General features: G+C 44.3%; 1 protein-coding gene across 5 annotated transcripts in view; it reads right to left on the bottom strand.

The window, feature by feature from the left end:
• The window catches only part of ACBD6 (acyl-CoA binding domain containing 6), an 87,765-nt gene that overhangs the window by 51,397 nt on the left and 15,207 nt on the right, over positions 1–21,161 (bottom strand). For all 5 annotated transcript variants that reach the window (XM_037404144.1, XM_037404145.1, XM_037404147.1 and 2 more), the window contains exon 4: positions 9,600–9,682. In XM_037404144.1, the coding sequence (XP_037260041.1) occupies positions 9,600–9,682 (83 nt within the window). The remainder of the gene's footprint in view (positions 1–9,599; positions 9,683–21,161) is intronic.

Below are 21,161 nucleotides of genomic sequence, written 5' to 3'. Positions count from 1 at the left end.
GCTACAGTGCTTTGTGGCAGTTAAAAAAGCAGGTGGTAGGAATCTTTAGCAAACGGACAGAGCAGAACCAAGACATATTTATCTTGCTGTATAAATCTGCACTCACCTATCTAATGGTGGGAAGTTACTGACACCTGTACTGCTGAGAAAGTACAACTCTCCTACCATCCGTGCTGGTATGCCAGTGGAAAGTTTCTTACACAGCCAATTTTTCTATGGAAAAGCGGCTATGCCATACTAGCATGAGGCAGTTTTACAATAATAACTTTAGGTATAGATACACTGATAGAACTGTGTTGCTAGGAAGAAGTAGAGAGGTCATTAGTTTTCTGGAAGTAAACCCACATACTACCCTCTCTAGTTTCCAGATGAAAATGGTGGTTCAAATGAATCCATCAGCATTATTATGGGACTTGGCAGCTTCGCAGGAGTTAAACACAAAGTAGCTGGCTCTCACAACATCCTCAGTTTTCAATCACCTTAGCTTAAGACAGTCTGGAAGTTCAGCAGGACTCAGACCTGACAGCCTCAAAGGAAATTCCTCATCAAAATGGGAAGTTGCTGGAGCAGGTCAGACCCAGTAGGGAGGTCGCTCTGCTGTGAGTCTTTTGGGCAGGACAGAACAGCTTCTGCAATGCAATGGGGCACTGAGAACCCATCCCCTGGTGCTAAAAGGCAGCAGTACTCCCCTCCTATTCATTTGCACCACTCCTGAACCTCACAAGCTGAAAAGCATCAGACCAAGCAAAAGTAAAGTCTAAACATTATTTGCATTTCTGAGCAACAGGTTGCAAAGAGAAAGTTAGGCTGTTTGACCTGCAGTCCCCCAAAAAAGAAAATACCTATGTCACCAAGATGACATCCCCCGCTCCCATCAGGACAGGCAGAGCTCCATGACACAGCTTTGACTTCATCTTTCATTGTTCTGCATCTAGCTTACAGTTACACTCTAATTCCTCAGACCTCAAGCATCTGTTTCCTTCCTCAGTGCCAGCAAAAGATGGGAAAAAGTGCTGATACTCAGCTCAAGTCAAGAGTCAGTCCAGCTGAGTCAGTCCAGCTGAGTGGAATGCTGCTTTCTCCAAAGAAGTCACCTCCTCTGATCTCTCTCACCTTGCTCCATTAGTAGCACCATTGTCCTGCATATCACCCCTATTCTTGGTATGCAAACAGTCCTTTCAGACAAGAGTTGCACCTTTCTAGTGAAGAGCTGGCTGCTGCACAAGATTTCACACTCCATGTTTAGGCCTAGGCACATTACAGGGGTCTTCCAGTTTCTTAACCAGTTCTCATGAACTTATTTGTTGGAGGTCTTGTCCACTCACTACACACAAGCTCCTGGGAAACAGATCACCGCATGCTTTAGATGCAATTACTTTGAATTCTGGAGAAAAAAAGAATCTCATGGTAGGATTAGAAAAGGCAAAAGCTTATATTGCTCGAGATGGAGCTTGACAGATTCATGATGGAGGTCATGAGACGTGCCTGCCCCTACTAACAAGGGCTGATTTGATATGCTGGGAAGTCCCTCCAGTCCTACCTTGTTAGTCCAACCTCTCAAACACACCCTGGGCTGCTGAAAGCAGTCCTTTGGGTGAAGCTGCTTTTCAGACAACACTGTACAGTAACTTGGTTCCAGCAGCTTTTTTCCCATTGCACAGTCACGCACTTCATTTATTACAGATCACTCTCCTGTTAACATCAGAGCAGAGCCTAGCCTCTCCCCGCTAGAGGAGCCCACAACCATCCTCAGTTACTCTCGGCTGCTTTGCCATGTCACAACCAGGAGCTCTGGCTGTGCCCTCCATCCCCAGCAGTGATGCCACCCGGTCAGCTTGGGCACTGGCACTTCCACGTGCTGCAGAGCCTGGGTGGCTCAGCCCTGCCAACCTCGCTCGGCAGCACTGGAGGTGTCAGAAGGTACACGGCAGCGATAAAGCAACTGACTGTGCCCCACGGGGAGCATGCTGCAGGGCCTGAACCGGCGGAGAGATGACACGTTAACGCTGACGTACCAAACCCAGGCCATCTTCCCACTGCAGCTTCCAGACAAGACCTTTACCGTCTTTTCCCAAGGAAATTATAGTCTGTAAAGGGGAAACGACCTGACACAGCTATTTGGATATGATTTAGCTTTTCTGGAATAGCCACCTCTGCAAATACTCTATATATCCCCCTTCCAAAAAGCCACTTTCCTTCCAGAAGTCTCCACAATGGAATTAATCCAGAATAGCAATTTCCCCACCTTAAGAGAAGGTTTTGGGAAATTTCATCTTTCAGCTCTGCATTTATTTCTCAAGCTTTAAACCATTCCTCTACTCCCAATGCCCCTTTAAAAAAATATTTAGCCTGTATTATCTCCAACTGTTCTATAAATATTAACAAAGAGAAATAAGCCCTTTCCTGAATAATTTGAGGAAAGCCCATGCAGTTGTAATGAAGACATTCCACCTGCAAACAAAATAGCCATGCAGAGCCGCACTCCAGACATTTAAAACAATTTGATCTAGTTGCGTGCCAAAAACCAAGAAGGGAAACTGAGAAAAGAACTCAAAGGAGTTAAAACCAGATTTTTGGAGGGACCAATATTGGGGAAAAAGCTCCACTTGAATGGTGTGAATGGAATCAAGACAAGTTATTCTTATTTGCTGACTCTGCATTCAAACCCACACAGGACAAATACAAAACACAGCCTGAAAGCCTTGGAGCTCAGTTGGTTTTTATTTCCCCTTTATTTCACATGTGTTTGTGTACATATTGAATAATCCCTCCACTGCAGTAGCTACAAGAAAACAAAAAGGATGCAGTGTTTATATCAAACTGGTTCCTAGCAGGAATTTGCACTCCGCATAAAACTAGTAAGAGTCCACAGCAAGGCCCAGAAACCAGTAGAAACAATCTAAACCCAGACAGAAGCACATCAGAAATGCAAAAGTAAGTAAGACTGCAAAGACACTGCTCAGGTAATGTTGGGTGGTGGTGGCGGTACATGACCCAAAGCATTTCTATCAGTTTTCAGAAAAATCTCAGTTTACGTAAAAATACAGCACTTAAGGCATCTTCAGATGTGAAAGACCATGAAACGCAGTCTCATGGAGATACGCACAATTATTTAAAACCTGTTGCTACAAGGAAGACTCAGATGCAGTTTTGTTTTCATGTCAGATTGTGTGACATAGAAGCACTGGCTCTTTTTGTCGAGCTAAAAAAGAGTCTTCAAGCCAGCAACCACCTGACTGTCAGTAAAGGCAGTGAACGTGTTTACATCTATTTTCTGAGGATGGCCAGAAGGGTTTCTCTTCTCCCTTGCTGACACATGTTCAGCCCCCAAAGGTATTTTCATCTGCTCTCCCCCATTCCCAGCAAGAGATGCTAATTCTGATTTAACGTTGAGCTGAAGCGTATCTGTTGCCTGCAGGTAACACATGGGCAGCTTTCTCCATCCTTGAATAAAAGGATGTGGAAGAACTTAAATGAAGCCACCTCTCCCCAAGCTTGGAAGGCTTCACAAGCCTTCTTCATATGCTGTCCAACACACGTGTTGAGCCAACAGTTTTTAAACAGCTGATGGAAAAGATCTGCTGCCAGTTAATCAGGCTTCACTTCCTTCTTACCTGGAGTGCTGTAAGGCTCCTTGCTTTCTAAGCAGACACTGAGAACTGCCATGACAAAGGGCACAAAAAAAGACTTGAAATTCAGACATTCTACCCTCGCGCAGAGAGCATCCTCCAGGTTTGCCCTGTCCCCTTCCTCCCCCCTCGCAGGTTACCTCCAGCACAGAGCTCTGGGAAGAGGGCTGCGATCGGGTGCTACTTTGGGCATCCTCTCCCCTTTTCCCGGGGCTGGTCCAAGCCATGTCCCAGTGGCCCCGCAGCAGAGCGGCCCTGGGTGCCGCTAACAGGTGGCTTCGCCCGTCTGCTTGGCACGGCGCTGCTAAGCGAGCAGGAGCGCGGCGGAGCGGAGCAGGCAGCGTGCGGGGAGCTGAGAGACACTCGCAACACTTACTGTTTATGTCAAGGCCCTCGGCCCCCAAGGGACCCATTTTCACATAATCTATAATTATCTCTTCGCTTTAATCGCCTCGTCACTTCTGAGGCTCTCCTGGGCACAGGAAGAGGAAAAGCTCATTAACTGAACCTTTTCTCCTCTCTCCAGCCACCCATAGCTTTTAATTGCTTGGTGTTGTTATTATCTATCAGTGCAACTGGGATCATTTTCATAAGAAAGGGTGGTGGGAGGGAGGGAGGCAGGAGCGGGTCCCTAAGGTATGCACCACAGACAAATCTTTGCTTTCTCAATTATTTATGCCAGCTGAGGTTTTACAAGCTGAATAAATCCATAACTCAAGTTTATTTTGAACCGGCAGGCCATCCCAGGGGAAGTGTTGCCCACTTGCTGCCACACTCGCATGCTGTCCTCCGAGAGCTGCCGGGACATAGCGAGACATGTGTCATCCAATTCCCCACCCGTCACCGCGCCGCCGCACGCACTTTGGTAGATTAGCGGCAGCGCTGGAGAGGAGGCGGCCCTGAAAACCCCCAAATAGGAACCGTCACCGAAGGATGCGCTCTCCCAAAGGTAAAGTGGGCCTTGGCAAAGATGGCCCTTTGCACAACAAAGCAAAGCCCCAAGGGTCACCACTCCGGGGACAATAAAAAGCGGGGGAAGCAATAAACTTGGCAATCATCTTGGAAGTCAGAGACTTGCCGGCTAAACAGCACCAAAAGAGCATCCATTTCTAAACAACACTGACCTGAAAAAAAAACCCAAACCCCAGCTGCCTGGACTCACAGGTGTTTTGTTTGAGACACGCCATGGCTGAGCACGCTGCGGGCTGCTCAGGCTCCGCACCACTGGGAAAGCTCTTCCGCAGGGACTGCACAGCCCAGCATCCACACGAGTGACAGACATCTGCGGCGCGGCCACCCAAATGCACGCATGATACCGGCACGGGCCCGTAATTCCCAACATGGCAAGGATGCCAGCTCCCACATCTCTGCAGCTTTGCACTCATTTCCAGTGCTGGAGTTCCCAAAAGCAGGACTGGAGGGAGAGAACAAAACCACAACTGTGCTCGGGAGCGCTGGGCTCGTCTCAAAAGCCATCAGCGCTCTGAAGCGGTATCCTTGCAATGGATGCTGGAAGCAGCTCTTTAAAATTCAGCAGCCTTTGTGCCTGACCACACGCAGCGACCTCTGGTATTTTCTGCCAAAACAGTTCATTTGTCTCGCACAACAACTAATCAATTCCCGAGGCCATCCATCACGGGGGCTCGCGCAAGCCGGCCCAGCAGCAGGTCCAGATGGCGGCTGCGTTAGTGGGATTAATACAATTCTGATAGATTACATGGCATCAGGCAGGCTCCTGAATACAAGGGATGCCTTCTCTGCACCCCGATCCGAAACAGAGCCCCACTGGTGACTGGGGTTGCTCCCAAGCATTATGGGAAAGGGTGAAAGTTTCTCCCAGAAAAGGGCTTCTTCAGCAATCCCTTGGGATGGCAGAAGCCTCCGTGCTGACTCGTGGATGTCATTCCCATGCCAACATGCCAAGGCTGTGTGGAAGCAGGAGGGCTCCTCCAGTGGAAGTGGAAAGGGACACGGATGTTTGGCAACGTTATTTCGCATTCTCCACCTGCCAAGTCAATGCTTTCGTTTGCTGGAAACGCTTAGAAACTGCCTCCCCCGCGCCCCCACGTGAAAAAAAACTGCCCGAAAAATAACTTCAAAGTTGATTTTCCAATGCTATGGTATTTTTGGCATCTCTCTCAGTTTGTGTCTCAGAGTAGATTTATATTGGTGACACATCAGTCAACCTCATCTCACTGCTCATTTCCCAGGTTTGTGAAACTGTAATTATAGCTATTTGATCATGAAAGAGCTCAACTACTACTGCTTTTGTTCTTGTAATAAGACCAGAAAAGAGACATAAAGCTTTATGTAGCAGTAAAAAACCCCACCACTATACCCAGCCTGAAATCACAGACAATTTCTAAATCCTTCCATCCCAGGGAACCTCCAAGTCCCATCCTCAATCATCAGCATGCGTTATTTTTATGTAATGCCCGAAGTGAGATAAGTGATTTGCAGAGAAACACAGAGGCAGAGCACTACGCTAATACATTCTGCAACTGCTCCCCATTAGTCACTGGGGGCACTTGAGCTCTTTATTGCCAGGGTTTATTAATGACTCCTAATTGATGACCAGTGCCCAGCACCCCAAAGTAAATAACTGCTACACCTCATTAGCTCAAGAGACCTTCTCCTGATTTGAGGATTGATCTATGAACACACAAATTGCACTGATTTAACTGAATCTCTTTCTAAATTGATTTAATTAGATCAGCATAACCTGTTTCTGTGGATGCTCTTGAATTTATTTGGAATCAGTGCAACATACTTCTGTGAGTCAGACTGACCATTTTTCTGTCTTGTTCTCAAAGCAGAAACATTTGAGATAATTAGCGATAAGGCAAAATCAGCCCTTGCACCACCCCAGTTCCTCCTACTTCTGATCCAGCTGACTTTAGGGGAGGGTATGGACAAAGTACAGTTACCAATATTTACAGATTTGTACCCTAAAACCCAAGCATTTTATTCCACAAAAGCAATGTAAGCATTATTCATGCATAATTTTAAGACACCCAGTTTGAAAGCAATGGCATTGCTGCTTTGCTTGGTAGTTTACTGCTGATGGTAAACTAGTGGTGTGCACTATTTAAAACAAGAGCTCTCATCTTCCTATTACATGGCAGCAGCCTGGAGAATGTTAACCGTTTGATAAACTGTTCAAAAGCTGCTGGTAAGAATAAAATAAGCGAACCTGCTTAGGTGAACCTTCAAAAATCCGCACTTGCATTCTCGTCTATCTCCTGGTGCAAGGCGAGGTCGTGACGATGGCGAGCTCCAGATAAATTAGACAGCCTTTTCCTGCCTTTGCATCAGCGGAATCCTAAAGGGCATGCAGTAGGCTGTGTTTGGCAGAGTAATGCCTGCTGAGAAATTGCTTTCAGCAGTCTGTCAGAATCCAGGACTCCAGCTTTAGTTTTTAGTACACAAAATAAGGGGTTTTTTTGCTTATTCTGAGTGCCTTAATATGATCCTGTAACTAGAAAATATTTATCCTATCAACAGCCCTGGGAAACAGAGACTAAAGTGGTTTCATTTATATTCCAATCGTTGCAAGCTTACTGTAAAGCTTCAGTAGGCCCACCATAAACAACGGAGTCAATAAAATAGTCTGCATCAAAGTTTCTTTTTTCAGATCTTAGGTTTTGAGGTAGCATACACGTAAGACACTGAACTTACAGCACGGGACTTACCTGTAACTATCAATGTATTTAAATTTATGCTGGCTCAAGCTATTTTCTTTCCCCTTAAACATTTTCTTCCCCTACAGAAAATGCATTATTTTTTTAAGACTACATTCTATTTACAAGTGCACTGAAGTGTTACTGAATGCTAACCTTATGTTCTTGTAAGTAACCACTCTCAGCCTCAGAAGTGTCACCCTTCTCAGGCGAGTGGTATCTACCAAACCATTTCACTCCGCGCTCTAGATAAACTCGGATGCCAACGTGAATGTCCAGAGCCACCCTCCTTTGGCTCATCTGCTTGCAAATTTGGTACCAGTGCAATTTTGCTGATGAGGACTATGTTTTTATTATTATCACCATTAGGGATGTGCCTAAACTTGCAAACATTTATTCCCTGTTCCAGTAAGAGAATGAAAGTAGACAAAAGCCAGAATACATGGGCAACTGCACCAAGAAAGTTGAAGCTGTACAACCTGCATGTGAGTGAGATTATGACACTCACTTCCTACCCTGCAGCTGAAGGCACCGATGCCTGCAAGTCAACCTGTGCTAACGTGAGTTTCCATTCTGCCAGCTGAGTCAGGAGACTTCATTTAACTCACTTTCAGCAGAATCACCCTATTCTAGCTGTGTCAGAGACTACATCTGCTTACACTCTCATTCATAAAGACTACAATGGTATCATACTAAACATGCAACACGTATGTTTCTCATGGTATGTTGGGGGGAAAAAACTATTTGAAACTGTACTTATCTTCAAGTCCTGCACAAGTCATGTTCTCATGGAAATAAAACAAAAATATGACAAGAAGATTTAGACTAGTCAAGACAACAAGAACAAACTCTCTTTTCCTTTATGTTGTGCTGTATTTTGTGTCCAGGAAGGGTCACAGGCTTGGGATAGCCGAGACTCTATAAGCACTGTAAGACTAAACATAGCTCATACTTAACAACCAACACTGGGCAGCACTCATATGTTCCACTCCTAAAACAAAAGCTCAAACAGGATTTAACCACAAGGTCAAAATGAGATCAAGGATGTTGGCCGAGACCTACACTGACAGAGCAGGGAAGAAAAAGGAGCTTGTGGCTAGCAGAAGTGCTATTTATAATTCCCCAAACAGTGTGTTAAACCAAGGTCATACCTGACCAACTCTGGTCAAGATCCAGGGGCAAGTTAAAGACGTGTTGGCTCTCCACATAAGGCAGAGAAGGCAACTCCTCGCCAGCTGTTCCATCTCGCTATGAAGCAGACTGCAACACTGAGGGAAGTGTCCGCATTACTGCCATGCAGAAAACTGCCACCCTATTTGCTTAGGCAGAACAGCCATATCAATTTCTACCTGAGCTCCTTGCAAAGGGTTTGGAGCCACCTGCTCAAGATTTATTTTTCATTAGTTTGTGACAAAAAGCCAAAGAAATGCTGTTAGAGTTTTAACACTTTGGGAAAGTTCTCAGCAAGCCTGGGAAGCTATACGTAGAGAAATCAGTGTTTATCTTTTAATTTCCTGGGGCTAAAATGATGTAAGACATTCAAAAAAACAAATGGGATCACACACACATAAATGAGTGACTGTAACATGACAGCAAACACTGCTCAAAAATTTAGTCTTCCCTGACTGTTCATTTTAACTAAAAATATGATGCTGTATGCTGAAAGATCCTCCGGGCAATCATTTAGGTATTGGAGTTAATATTATACCCATGATTAGTAGTCTAGAACAGTAAAAAGCCAAGCAAACAAAAAAACCCAGCTGTCCTTATTCAGTAGCTAATGTCACTTACTACTAGCACCTTGACAGTTTTTAAATAGCAGCCATTCTAGTTCAGTAAATGCGATTCTGCTATGTCTACTGCAGAAGCTAGAAAGAAATTAATTTGATATAAGGTACAAACTCTCCCTGAAGGCAAACATTGTCCAACATTAAAACCTTCACTGAACAATCCTTAATGAATGTATTGGTAAAGAAATAACTATTTGAAAAAGGTACTGTCTGAATAGCTTTCTATTAAAAATATCCAATATTACCTTTTTGTAGCCATATAACTGAAAAATGGGAAGCCTTGCCCTTCCTCCACATCTTGCGCTAGGGAAAGGTTACTACCTGGCAATGATACAGGCAGTTATTGATTTAAATGATTATGAACCTGAAAAGTTCTTTCCTGTCATTTATTACCCTGTTGTAGTTGCCACCACATTTGTGCAATATTAAAAAAAAAAAATCTTAACAAAATGACACTAGAAAAACACTGGTTTTAACTGAAGTCCAGCACAGATAATCACCTGATTGTTTCTTCTTGATATAATGAGCTGACAACTGGGCCTCCGAATGCAGTTTTGCTTTCCTTTCCCCTCTTCTCTGTTGTCTGAAAGAAAAAGAAAGATTGGTCCAGCATCCTGTTTCCCATTCCATTCCAGCCTGTGCCACCCCTCTGCCACCTCCCACCCCTTCCCCTGCCCCAGAGATGGGATCAGCCCTCTGAAAGCCTCATCTTCACGGCAGATGGTACCCCACGACCCTGCTCCATCCCGAGCAGCTGGATAGATCTCTCAGCAAACCGGGTCAATGCTCCTCTGAAGGTGGCCCAGAAGGTCACCTGAAAGGTAGGCTTGGCAGTCCTGCTGTCCCGCTCACGACCAGCCAAAGCACGGCCTCTGCAGCACTCCCAGCCGTGGCCCCTTAGGACCCAAAAGCTGAGCCTCTGTGAGGTAGCATAGTGTTATGTTACTAGATTGCAAAGCTTGCCTTTATAAATCTATTTAATATAGATTTAAAATTAAATTTTATAATGGGCAGCATTTCCAAATGATTTACTCCCAGGAACTCTAGGATTCCGAATGATTCCCACCATAATAGAAATGAACAATTAGAATAATGATTGATCGATACGGAGCCTCAGGCCTACCTTTTCAAAAAAACATCCTGCAGTTTGGTATGTCCAACTGGCTGACTTTACATGGATGCCAGACTTTCAGAAAGGGTTAAGTGCATGCTGTCTGAAAGCCTGACCCTATTAGGGGGTGCAGGGCACCGGCAGCCCTAACTCTTCTAGGGCATCTAGTTTCTTGGTCTTCAGGTAAACAGTCAAAACTGGTTTGCAATTCCCTGCAGGAATTCTTTATAAAACCAGCCCATTAATTGCAACGTGCTGTTGTCAGTGGACAGTTCTGCAGCCTTCCGTGATGAGAGATTATCACACTCAGGGTGAACAAAATCAGAAGCAAAGGGAAAGCCGTCCCAACCTTTAGTAGTCTCTCAGTAGCTGAAATACATTGCTGATTACACCAAAAAGCATTGCTGCCTCATCAGAATTCTACCTACAAAGATACTAGATTATTTTTTTAATAAAACTTGTTTCCGTTTGTCTGTCTTCCTGATCTCTAGACTGCTTTTGTTTTAGATCAATTTACTGTTTCTCCATAATACATTTATTTTTTACATTCTGCCCAGTTTGAGCCAACCAGTTCCACCTTTCAGCTCTCCTGTACCTGCTCAAAGCTGTAATGTTTGGGTTTGCAGATATCACAGACATATTTCTTTATGAGAAAAAATGGAAAGGAAATTGGCTTTGAAACCTATTTTATGGCAAGTAGGCTTTCTCTAATTTAGAGGAAAAGGTGACACAAAGTTCTCCCTTCCTGAAGGAAAAGGGCTTCAGAGTCTTTACAGTGCAATGCCCCTCTTAAAACATTATTTAGCAGAGAACCTTACTGTCCATCAATTATTTCCACACCACTTATAAAGAAAATTAATTTCAGATCATCTCCTACTACATGCAGGAGTTACTTCTATGAAAGGAAGCTATATTCACAACTAGTCTATCTCCTTCGATATTGAGGGACAGTGGTCATTCAACCAGTATCAGAAACTACAAAGCATTTTTAATCTATGTTCTTTCATCTCTTCCCACTACAGTTTTTGGTTGTTGCTTTTCTTCAAAGTCAGAAACAACACTTGAGAAAATACATTTTGTCTTTCTAGAGGCAGAAACTGTAAAAAAGGTTTCTTGGATTAAATTCACCTTCTTTGCACAACCAATGAATTTCTACCAAAGATTAATCACGTTGATTGAGTACGCATAAGGTCATCGGGAAACTTAGCGATAAAGGCTTCCCAAAAATGCTCAGGCAAAAAACTTCTCTGGCTTTTAATCCATACACAGGTTACTTCGTCCAAGTAGCTTTTATCTCATCTCTTTCACAAAGAAATAGGTAACTCAATATTCAATTTATGAATGCTGAACCAAGCTTATTCCATCACAGTCTTCGATACGTAGAACAAGTTTATGAAAAATGTACAGGAAAGTGTCAGCTATCCTCTCGGAATTTAATGTGTGCCCCGACTCTGCAGAGCCATGAAAGACAGCATCATGGCTCCACCATTCATCACCACTGGACTTCCCAAGGGGAATCTGTCCAGCTACAAGGAATGCTTCTTCCCCAAAACGTTAACTCTGCCTTGACGTAGATACAGACTAGTTTCTTTCCAGCCGCCCCTGACAACTTGCCTATACACCATGAGCTCATCTGCCCACTTCCAATATCTGTACTACCCAGCCTGCCAGGGATTTGCACACAGTATCTGAGCACGATGTACCAAACTGGGTAATGAAAGAAGTGGAACAGAAGCAGTTACTCCTTCCAAACCGCGTCGCAGCTATTGCACTAACAGGAACCACTGTTTTTATTCGTTGCCCATACTGGCTGAAGGGATCGGTAGGGTGCAGATGCACTTTCCTTCTCAAATCTCTTGACATTTCTACAACAGAAAAAGGCTGGAAAGCAAATGCTACATATACACAGATAACAACCAGTGAGTTTAAAGCCACACTACCCTGCAAACCACAATGAAATTAAAAACTGACACTGCAAATTTTCTCTCTCCTCTGTTAAAAGAGGCACTAATAATTAACTATGTGGCTCTCAATTAAGCCAGCTCAATTTCTTTCACTGCTGGCAGCGCTGTCCAAAAGCACTGCAGATACACATGTAACTAATGATAGTTAAGAAATAGCATGATCCCAAGCTCCCATAATTTGCAATCTGAATCCAACAGAGATGACAGCAGTATTATCCGCAGTGAGGACCATGCAAGAGAGATGCTATAGAAAAGACAAAAATTACTGTGGGTTCCATGAGTGTGAGGGGGTTGCCTTCAAACTGCCAGTTAAAAACTGTGTGAATAAATGGGAATTTGTGACAGCACAGGAAGAAACCGTGGAGGATTGCGCTCAAGTGCCAAAGCACAGGCAGCAGCACGTAAGAGACCTGGAAAGAGATGGTAAAGAAGTATTAAGAGGCCTTAAGAGGCACTGGAATTTCTCATTTACCCCTAATTCTTGCCCATTGATTCTTGGTTGCTCGTGTACAGTTAAAGCTGATACCAAAGTCAGTACTATTCTTGACAGGTAACTTTAGTATGTGGATGTGGTTGACCAAAGCTAGCATAAATCATGGGCAAATACGTGCTTCAGTATGCAGCATACGTACTCATTAAGAGACATTTTCAACTCCCCTGACTCCCGATGCACTCACAGACTGGTGCAGAGAACTCCACTAAGCCCAGAACTATCCTTCTCAAATGTCACCAGGAATGCCAGGAGAAAAGCCGCATTCCTCCTGGAACAGACAGCAGAGCATCCTCATCCCTGCCTCGAGTGCACTGTATTTGTCAATAAAAGACCAGCTCGATTCAAGGTACAATCGCATCTCGACTGGCTGTCACTGACAATGCTGCTCCAGACGGCCTCAAAGCCTGACAGCCACTTTCTGAGCAAAATGGAAATACAGGGACTAATATTTGCTAACATCATTAATTCTTTTTTTTCTCCACTCCCCCTTCTTCCTTTATCCATGATGTCAAGATGTATACTTTTAAATTGTTGTCAGCCATAAAACAGACGTCGTGTCCCAGTTCAGAGGTTAACATATAATGACAGACACATTAAAAAACCCTGTCCAATGCCTCACTGAAAATTTCAGCTCCATCTTCTCTTCAACAAGACAGTAGCTCAAACTCACTTATAAGCTTTAACAACATTAAAGTCTAATCATGATCGAAAAATAAAGGCAAGAGAGAAGATAGCTTTATCATACTAAGCATTATGGAAACAATAAACCATTAGAGACAAACGTTTTCTTTGTGAGAGTTTTCAGTTCACCTTCTGTTTTGGTCTTAAGTCTCCCATGCTCACCGCATGATCCATTTCTCCTCTTGAATTTTTGCAGCACTTGTTATAGAGATGCAAGTGAACATCATGCAAAATCATCAGTGATTAGCTGGGACCGAACGGCACACAGCTATTTTATATGTAGGGCAAGGCACTCATGAATCTGACAGAAGGAAAGGTACAGAGAAGTCCTACAAAGACACTACAAAAAAGCAGGAACAGCACAAGTTTCAGTGAAGCTTTAAAAAACACCAAAACACTACACACACCAAACCCAGATCTTGGAGTTAAAAGAACAGCTAGACCCTAGGCATTGGTTAAATGTAGGGCACCCCAGCTTGATCCAGAGCAAAACAAGAACTCTGCCTGGCTAATTTCACACCCAACACACAGAGCAGCAAGAGCTGTTTGGCACGGCATGTGGCTGTGCTGCCCAGCACAACTATCAACTCCCCCAATTCCCTTATATCTCACTCTGGCTTTTCTCCACACCAAAAACCTTTAAGTACCTTCACATAAATACATATTTAAGAAAAAGAGAAAGCCATTAGCAAAAAGGTTCATCTAATCAAAATACTTATCTTTGAAGTTACATTGGCTAACGGCTTAAAACGGTCAAGATCCAATTTCTTCATCATCACACATCTTGGAAACAGAAACGTGGGACAACTTAAATGAGCTATGCATCAGGATCTGACACCTGAGCCACTGCAGCGCATGGAAGAAGTTACTTTAGATTAGAGGGAGGATCAGGGGGGACCTTATCGCTCTCTACAACCACCTGAAAGGAGCTTGCAGCAAGGTGGGGGTCTGTCTCCTCCCCCAAGTAACAAGTGATAGGACACAAGTCAAAGGCCTCGAGCTGTGCCAGGGGAGGCTTAGACTGGGTGTTGGGAAAAATGTCTTCACCAAAAGGGTGGTCAAGCACTGGAACAAGGCTGCCCAGGGAGGTGGCTGAGATACTGGATGACCCCTGGACATACTTAAAAAGGTATGTAATGTAGCACTTGGGGACATGGGTTAGCGGTGGGCTTGGCAGTCCTGGGTTAACGGTTGGACTCCATGATCTTAAAGGTCTTTTCCAGCCTAAATGATTCTAAGATTCAATGTTCAGAGGCTACTTACTGTACTGTTTTTCTCCTCTGAATCTGACACAACTTGAGGCAGAGCAGCAGCTGTATCCAGCTTTATGGTATGGAGACAAGAAACACTCCCAACAAAATTACTACAATCAAAATTTCTCAAGTGTTTCCACAGCAGCAAATACATAGTACAGATTTCAGTCTACATGTGTTTTGCATAATTCACCTTCTTGGAGCAATGGCTGAGCTGTAGAGGAGGGTTTCTCCATAGCATGCTCCCTGGCTTCCCCGCATGGCCCTGCGCAGAACTCAGCGCCAGGGCCACACATTACCTTGCTCTGTACCACTTTGCAGGAAGGTGCAGACACACAACAGCAGACCAGTGAGACACCCTGCTCAACAGGAACGTGGCAGCCTTCAGCAGCCACCAAAGAACCAACCAAAATCTGCCTTGGCCTCGCAGGGTGCCTGCAAGGGCTCTGGGGTGCAACTGAGGCTCCTGAACTGGACAGTCTGGAGGAGCTGCAAGTGCTGGATGTTCACAGAGGTCTGCTTGGGCAGGAGAAACCCTAGCCCAGGTCCCAGCGCCCCAAAATACACCTGAGAGGTGATCAGCAACTCCAGTCTCAGCTGCCATGACAGGACAAGCAACATCCTGCAACCCCATCAGGCTCACATCAGGTACCAGTAAATCCCTGAAGTGTGCTGATTGAATTGTAATTAAGCTGGTACAGTCTCAGGTGACAAATTTTATAGAAGACACTTCACAGTTAACCCAACAGTAGACCTCGAGGCCTGGTTTGCTGGCCACCATGTCCCCTTAATGCTTTGGATTAACATTTCTGGACACAAATTGAGAGGAGTGAGGATTATTAGGAAGCTAACAAGAAAATGTAAACTCTCCTAAAGTTTCAGATACTCACCCTCCTCCTCTCCCTCTGTGCCACAGCCTGGCCATCCCCCTGGGAAGGGAACTTGGGCAGACACTAATTGTATTTGACAGCAGCAATTACACACAAGGCTGGAGATTAGAAGCTCGTTAATTGTGTGTGCCATAATTGCTGCCGTCTTTTCCTTTGCTAGTTAAGGCCAGTGCCAGGAAAGCCAAGGGGAGGAGGGTGCTCTCCACCCCAAATGCAGGTGGTCCGAAGATGAGAGCCCTTGGACAGGGAGGAGATGTCCCTTCTCCCCCAGCACTGCAGGAGGCTCCTGACCCCAGAACAATGCAGGAGTGTCCTCTGGCAGATCGGCTAATGAAGCATGAAATGAGGACAAACAATGTTCTCTTCCAAAGGTATTTTCCACCTGTATCCTTCTGATTTTACAGCTCAGCTGAACTTCACACTACCTGCAGCAGGAGGGCAGGATAGTATTAACCCTTCAGAGGTGATGCTACTAGAAGAATTATTTTTTTACCATCTATAAAATTAGGCACTACGTTAAACGCTCAAGCAGGATGCAAAATCCTCCTTTCCCAGCTAAAATGCGTGAGCTCAGCATTTCTCACCACTCTTCACAGACTGGCAGAGGCCAGTGACATCCGAACAAGATAAAAACACACCCTGGCTGAGGGCAGCCTCTGCTACAAAGCCACCTTTCATGCAAGGCTGCTGTACGCTCCGCACCAGGCGTATTAATGGCCGTCATAAACAGACTATTTTAATATTCCTCTCTCAACAATCCCTCTTGGCTCCCAGTAGCAGCTCAGGGAGAGCGTGCACATGACTCAGCACCTGGAGCGTTTTCAAGAGACCACTGAGGATCTGTACCATTTGAGCAACCTGTCCTGTAAAAAATGGCAGTACACTCCGCAGGATAATGTGGGGCTTGGTTGTTGGTTTGTTTTGTTTTAAATATTGCAGGGGCAGTTTAGTTAATATTCCATTAATGGCTACATTTGAAAAAAAAAAAGTTTTCTGGTCCTTTTAAACCTCATCACATGATTTCCTCTTAAAAAACACAACATAAGACATGGAAAATATTTTCTGGATTACATTCAAAAAATAAAAACAAACACACTATAATTAATGTCATAATTAAACAGCACTGTGATCTAAAACAAGGCCTTGCAGATTACTCATTTAACCTATAACGAGTTAGTTAATAACTGAACCATAATCACAGTTGGAAATGAGTAGTAAAGACAGTCAGGGGAGTGGAAATAAATGTAAAATGCTTAACATAATTTTGAGTAAGTTTTATACTTGCCAGTAGCTGTGATTTCATGACTCACTGTGTACATTTTAACATATGCATGGAATGAAATAATATGCTCAATCAAAAAAACCCTAATACAGTGGCTTCCAACAGGTTTTGATTTGTGGAGCTTTTTTTTTTTAATGGAAAACCAGACACAGAGGTGGCAAACACAAGACCACCAGCAGACTTTCCTTTCCTCATCCCCTTTTTGGGGACCCTGCAGTAACTTGCAGACTCCCAAAGCCTGCAGACCAAAGGGTGAAGAGAGTGGCCTGTTTGCACCCTCCCGGCGTGAGGCAGCTTGCAGAAATCTGAGCTTTCACGAGGGGAACACAGAGCATTGCATCGTCAGCCCTGGAAGCAATCAATCACTTCTGTCACATCACCCATATGAAAATCCACAAATGCCCAGGCAGAGGGGACCAAGCTATAGATACAAGCAGAGCCTGTACTGTAATTGCTGGTTTTGGTCAAGTTAATGCAAGATATTCATTTATATAGATTTACACAGACATTTGTATGAGCCAGAAGTATATTCCGAGACAAACTAGAAATACTGAAAGGCTACATAGCTCGAGATGAAACACGTGCTCTGAAGCTTGAAAGCCAAAGGCAACTCTCACTTTTGAGAAACAAAGGAAGGACATCAGCCCCCACCCCCAGCCTGCCTGTTGACATAGTCATCCTGTACTTTCTGGAGTGACACTGGGCCAGACAGCAGTACAGCAGTGGCAGAGGCCAATTTCCCCATTCGCAAAAGGAACGGCTCCAAGGCTGTTTGACCAGCACCACTGAAATGTGTTTCCTCCAACAGATCTGGATTGTGAAGGCAGAGGGTGGATTTATGCACTCTGCAGACAGAGAAATATAAAATGAAGAGATCTTCACTGGTCCCTGTCCCCACAGGCTCAGGCAAGGGAAGGATCTGAGCATCCCAGCAGGAACAAAGGTTTCTGACGTTATGGTGTAACCCTTTGCAGGCTCAGCCAGAAGGATGCAGCAGGATCTGGAGGCAGCTGCCCAGCGCCCTGCACTGACGTTGTGTCTGAGCCTTTTAGTGCCTTTGTGTTGGTTAGTTCAGCTCAACACACTCACAGGATGCTCTAGAGACATTGAAGGAGTGCCATCTTTTCTTACAATAGCAGTAAAGGGGTACAATAGTGCCCAAGTATCTAAGTACTAGACAATACCTGCTCTTTTAAAGGATAACTCTTTTTCCACTCTAAGAGACAAATAGCATTTACAAGACATTAACCAATGTGTTAGCTAATTTCCAAACAACATCTTAATCTCCAGTAATTACACTCAATACCTCCTTGATACTTCGTGTAAAGAGCAAGCTAAACATAACCACTTAACCTTGTTCTAACATGAAAAGCTGTATTTTCACTAAAGAAACAGCCTAATTATGCTATAGCTTATGTTACGCACAAAACAATTACAACTATTGAAAAGCATATGCTATTTTTAATTAACACATGCTCTCTTTTAAACCAGCCTTTACACAACCGAATGGAAGCACCAGGGTACACGGACCCTCCCTGTGTCTGAATACCATCAAATAAATGTCTACAACTCCATACCTAAAAAATCAAGGCATTACATACTGCACAGTAAGATAAACTTGTAATTTCTACCCAAGTTCCTGAATTTTGTAACAGCATCTGACACAGCACGTTGAAATTTCTGCAACAGTTTCAATTACTTTGAAAAATTGGATTTTTAATTAGAGGTTGCACCCTACCCCTTTTAAAACCGTCAAGTTGCTAGCACAGCCTGGCGGGTTGCTGGCCAAAACAGGAGCAAGACTTGGATGAGAGGCTACCACGATCTCCTGAGCAAGCTGTAGAGCAACTGAACGTCCGCCTCCTGAATGCCCACCTTCTTCTGAGCACCCCAGGAAAATACTGGGGTCCAAAGATGTCAGGGAGACTCTCTGCTGCCTGGGAAGTGGCTGGGCCAGCAGGAAGCTAAAATTGAGCAGGGAAAGCACCTCTTAACCCTGCTGTTCCTCCCCACCTCTCCTTGCAACTTCTTATCTGCTTTTTGTCCCTTTCTAGACCTCCTGTTACATCAGCCTTACGTTCAGCCTGCTCTTTCAGCCTCTGCTCCAAGCCCCTAACTCATCTCACTGCCTGCTTGCCTGCCCTGTCCCTACAGCCCTGACACCATCCTGCTTGGTTCAACACCTTCCCTCTGTCAGCCCACGATGCAACCTCCCCAGATCCCAATTTTGTAATGCTGCTTAGCAGTACTGAAAGCTTCATTTTCCCATTTGTTTTAGCCCATGGAATGTCAGTACAGAAATTAACCTAACAGGAAAGTTTTGATTGCTGGTGGAGGCACTTCTCATGCAACAACACTGCTCTTTCTGCTTCCAGCCTTACACAGCTGTTTCATAAAAACAAGCTTTCCCATACTTTTGTTATCCATGTTTTTGTTGCTGGGGAGAAGCAGCATTGGCTGCTAAAATCCGCAGCAAATGAAGACTGCGTATGACATTCTGCATGTGACATTTAAAACCATTCCTTGCTTTGCCAGAAACTGCCACCTCAAGGAAAAAAAACAGCAGAGGGCAACACCTGGTTGCACCTCAGCCACTTCAGCTTGTGGTTTGACATCTTAAATTCAACCTTGCCATCTCAGATTAAGCCATGATCTTGGGCTCTTCCTGGAAGCATCAGCACCTATCCATTTTTTGTCAACTCGGCCACAGCAGCAACAATCCACAGCAGAGAATCAGCAGCAACTTAAACCTGATCTGGTGGCCCTTCTCTGATATTGAGATGCTTTCTCAGCTAGGAGAGCACTTGCTCAAGTCAAGTTTTAAGATCCCAGAGCTCAGCTGTATCCCATGGTTCCAGCCCCACAGCTGCGGGAATACAGAATAACCAGGTGCTGTGGGACTGCTACCTGTGCACTACGGCCATACAGCAAAACCTGTTACTTCTGGACATCTATTACAGGGGAAAGAAAAAAGCAACCAAAGTCCCGGCTCCACAGAAAATTACACATTAAAGCAAGTACCTTGCCTCATTCTGTTACATCTTGTCATCACTGAATGCCAGTAGTTTGATATATATACTTAAATTGATTTGATGGGATTTTTCCTCCGTTTGCCTCTGGTATATCTGGCTAGCATGCAGTGTCTTAATCCACCAGTAAGCCAGGAATCATGACGCTGGGGTGCCACACACATCACTATGCTGCAGCAGCACACTCAGCATCAGCAAGGCAGAGCTACATTTCTAATTATTCTTTTTTCTGAATACATTCCAGATAGTACAAGGTATTTTTTTGAATTAGTGCAAGATGATGAAAGTTAATTCACTGACAAATTCAAAAGGAAAAAAATATTTCATCTTTGCTTGAATTTTTAACCAAAATCACTGCATTGGGAGCCAAAAACAAGAAGCCCCTCAATTTCTTGTTTACAACCCCAGAAAACAGCTACTGTTACATCTGAGTAGTTGCGAGAGAATATATGATGCTGCCCACAGTACGCTAACAATACTGTGCATCAGCACTGCTGGATCTGAGCTGGAAACACAGGGGCTAACATCGTTACAAGCAAAAGTTAGCCCTTGCAGGGCTAGTAAGATTGCATACTTAACATACAGTATGTTTGTAGGAAGGAGGAACAAAGAAAAGGTATAAATCTTTGTCATGGTAATGCTTTACTGTGAGGAATTTCAGGATCATAAAAACATGGGCAACCTCTGTACAGGATTCCAGCGCAGCTTTCAATACACTACTGTTTGCATTGCTGGTTTGCTTTCTAAACTTCAACCTTTCTAAAATACAGGCTTGCAGCTTGACACTGTTGTATTTCAATCAATCGCTTGAACGAGGATTGCAATGTCATAAATAAAAGGAGCCGAGACCATAAATTTCTGCAGAGATGTAAAATCAAAGAGAACAATCCAACAGAGTCCCAGGGGGTGGGAGGCTGACACATATTCCAGCTGTTTATATTTCTATATGAGATGCTCGTTCATTTTAACTTTTTCACTTCTGCACAGCTTGCCAGAACCACAATTCCAAAAACCCGAAAATCTCACTCTGGATCTGGCACTTTGTTTTGTGCTCTGCAACACAATGCAGCTGCGGAAGAGAATAAGCCCTATAATTTATCAAGCTTGTCCACAGGCAAACTCCCAGACCACCATGGCTGACAGCCCCACCAGCACAGCACCCCAACGCCTGGCACGTGAGTTACTTGCTAGAACAAAGCATCCTCAGGACATCTCTGACAACTCCATCCTCAGGCCACGGGTTCATGGCAAACAACTGCCAGCTCCCATCCACGCTGTCATCGTTATGAACAGAAGTTACACATACTATTTTATTAATCCACTCTCTCACTTAAACAACAGCCAAGGGATGGCAGCATT

This window comes from Falco rusticolus, chromosome 11 (genome assembly GCF_015220075.1).
Source record: "Falco rusticolus isolate bFalRus1 chromosome 11, bFalRus1.pri, whole genome shotgun sequence".
Lineage (NCBI taxonomy): Eukaryota > Metazoa > Chordata > Aves > Falconiformes > Falconidae > Falco > Falco rusticolus.
This window is presented reverse-complemented; position numbering and strand designations above follow the sequence as displayed.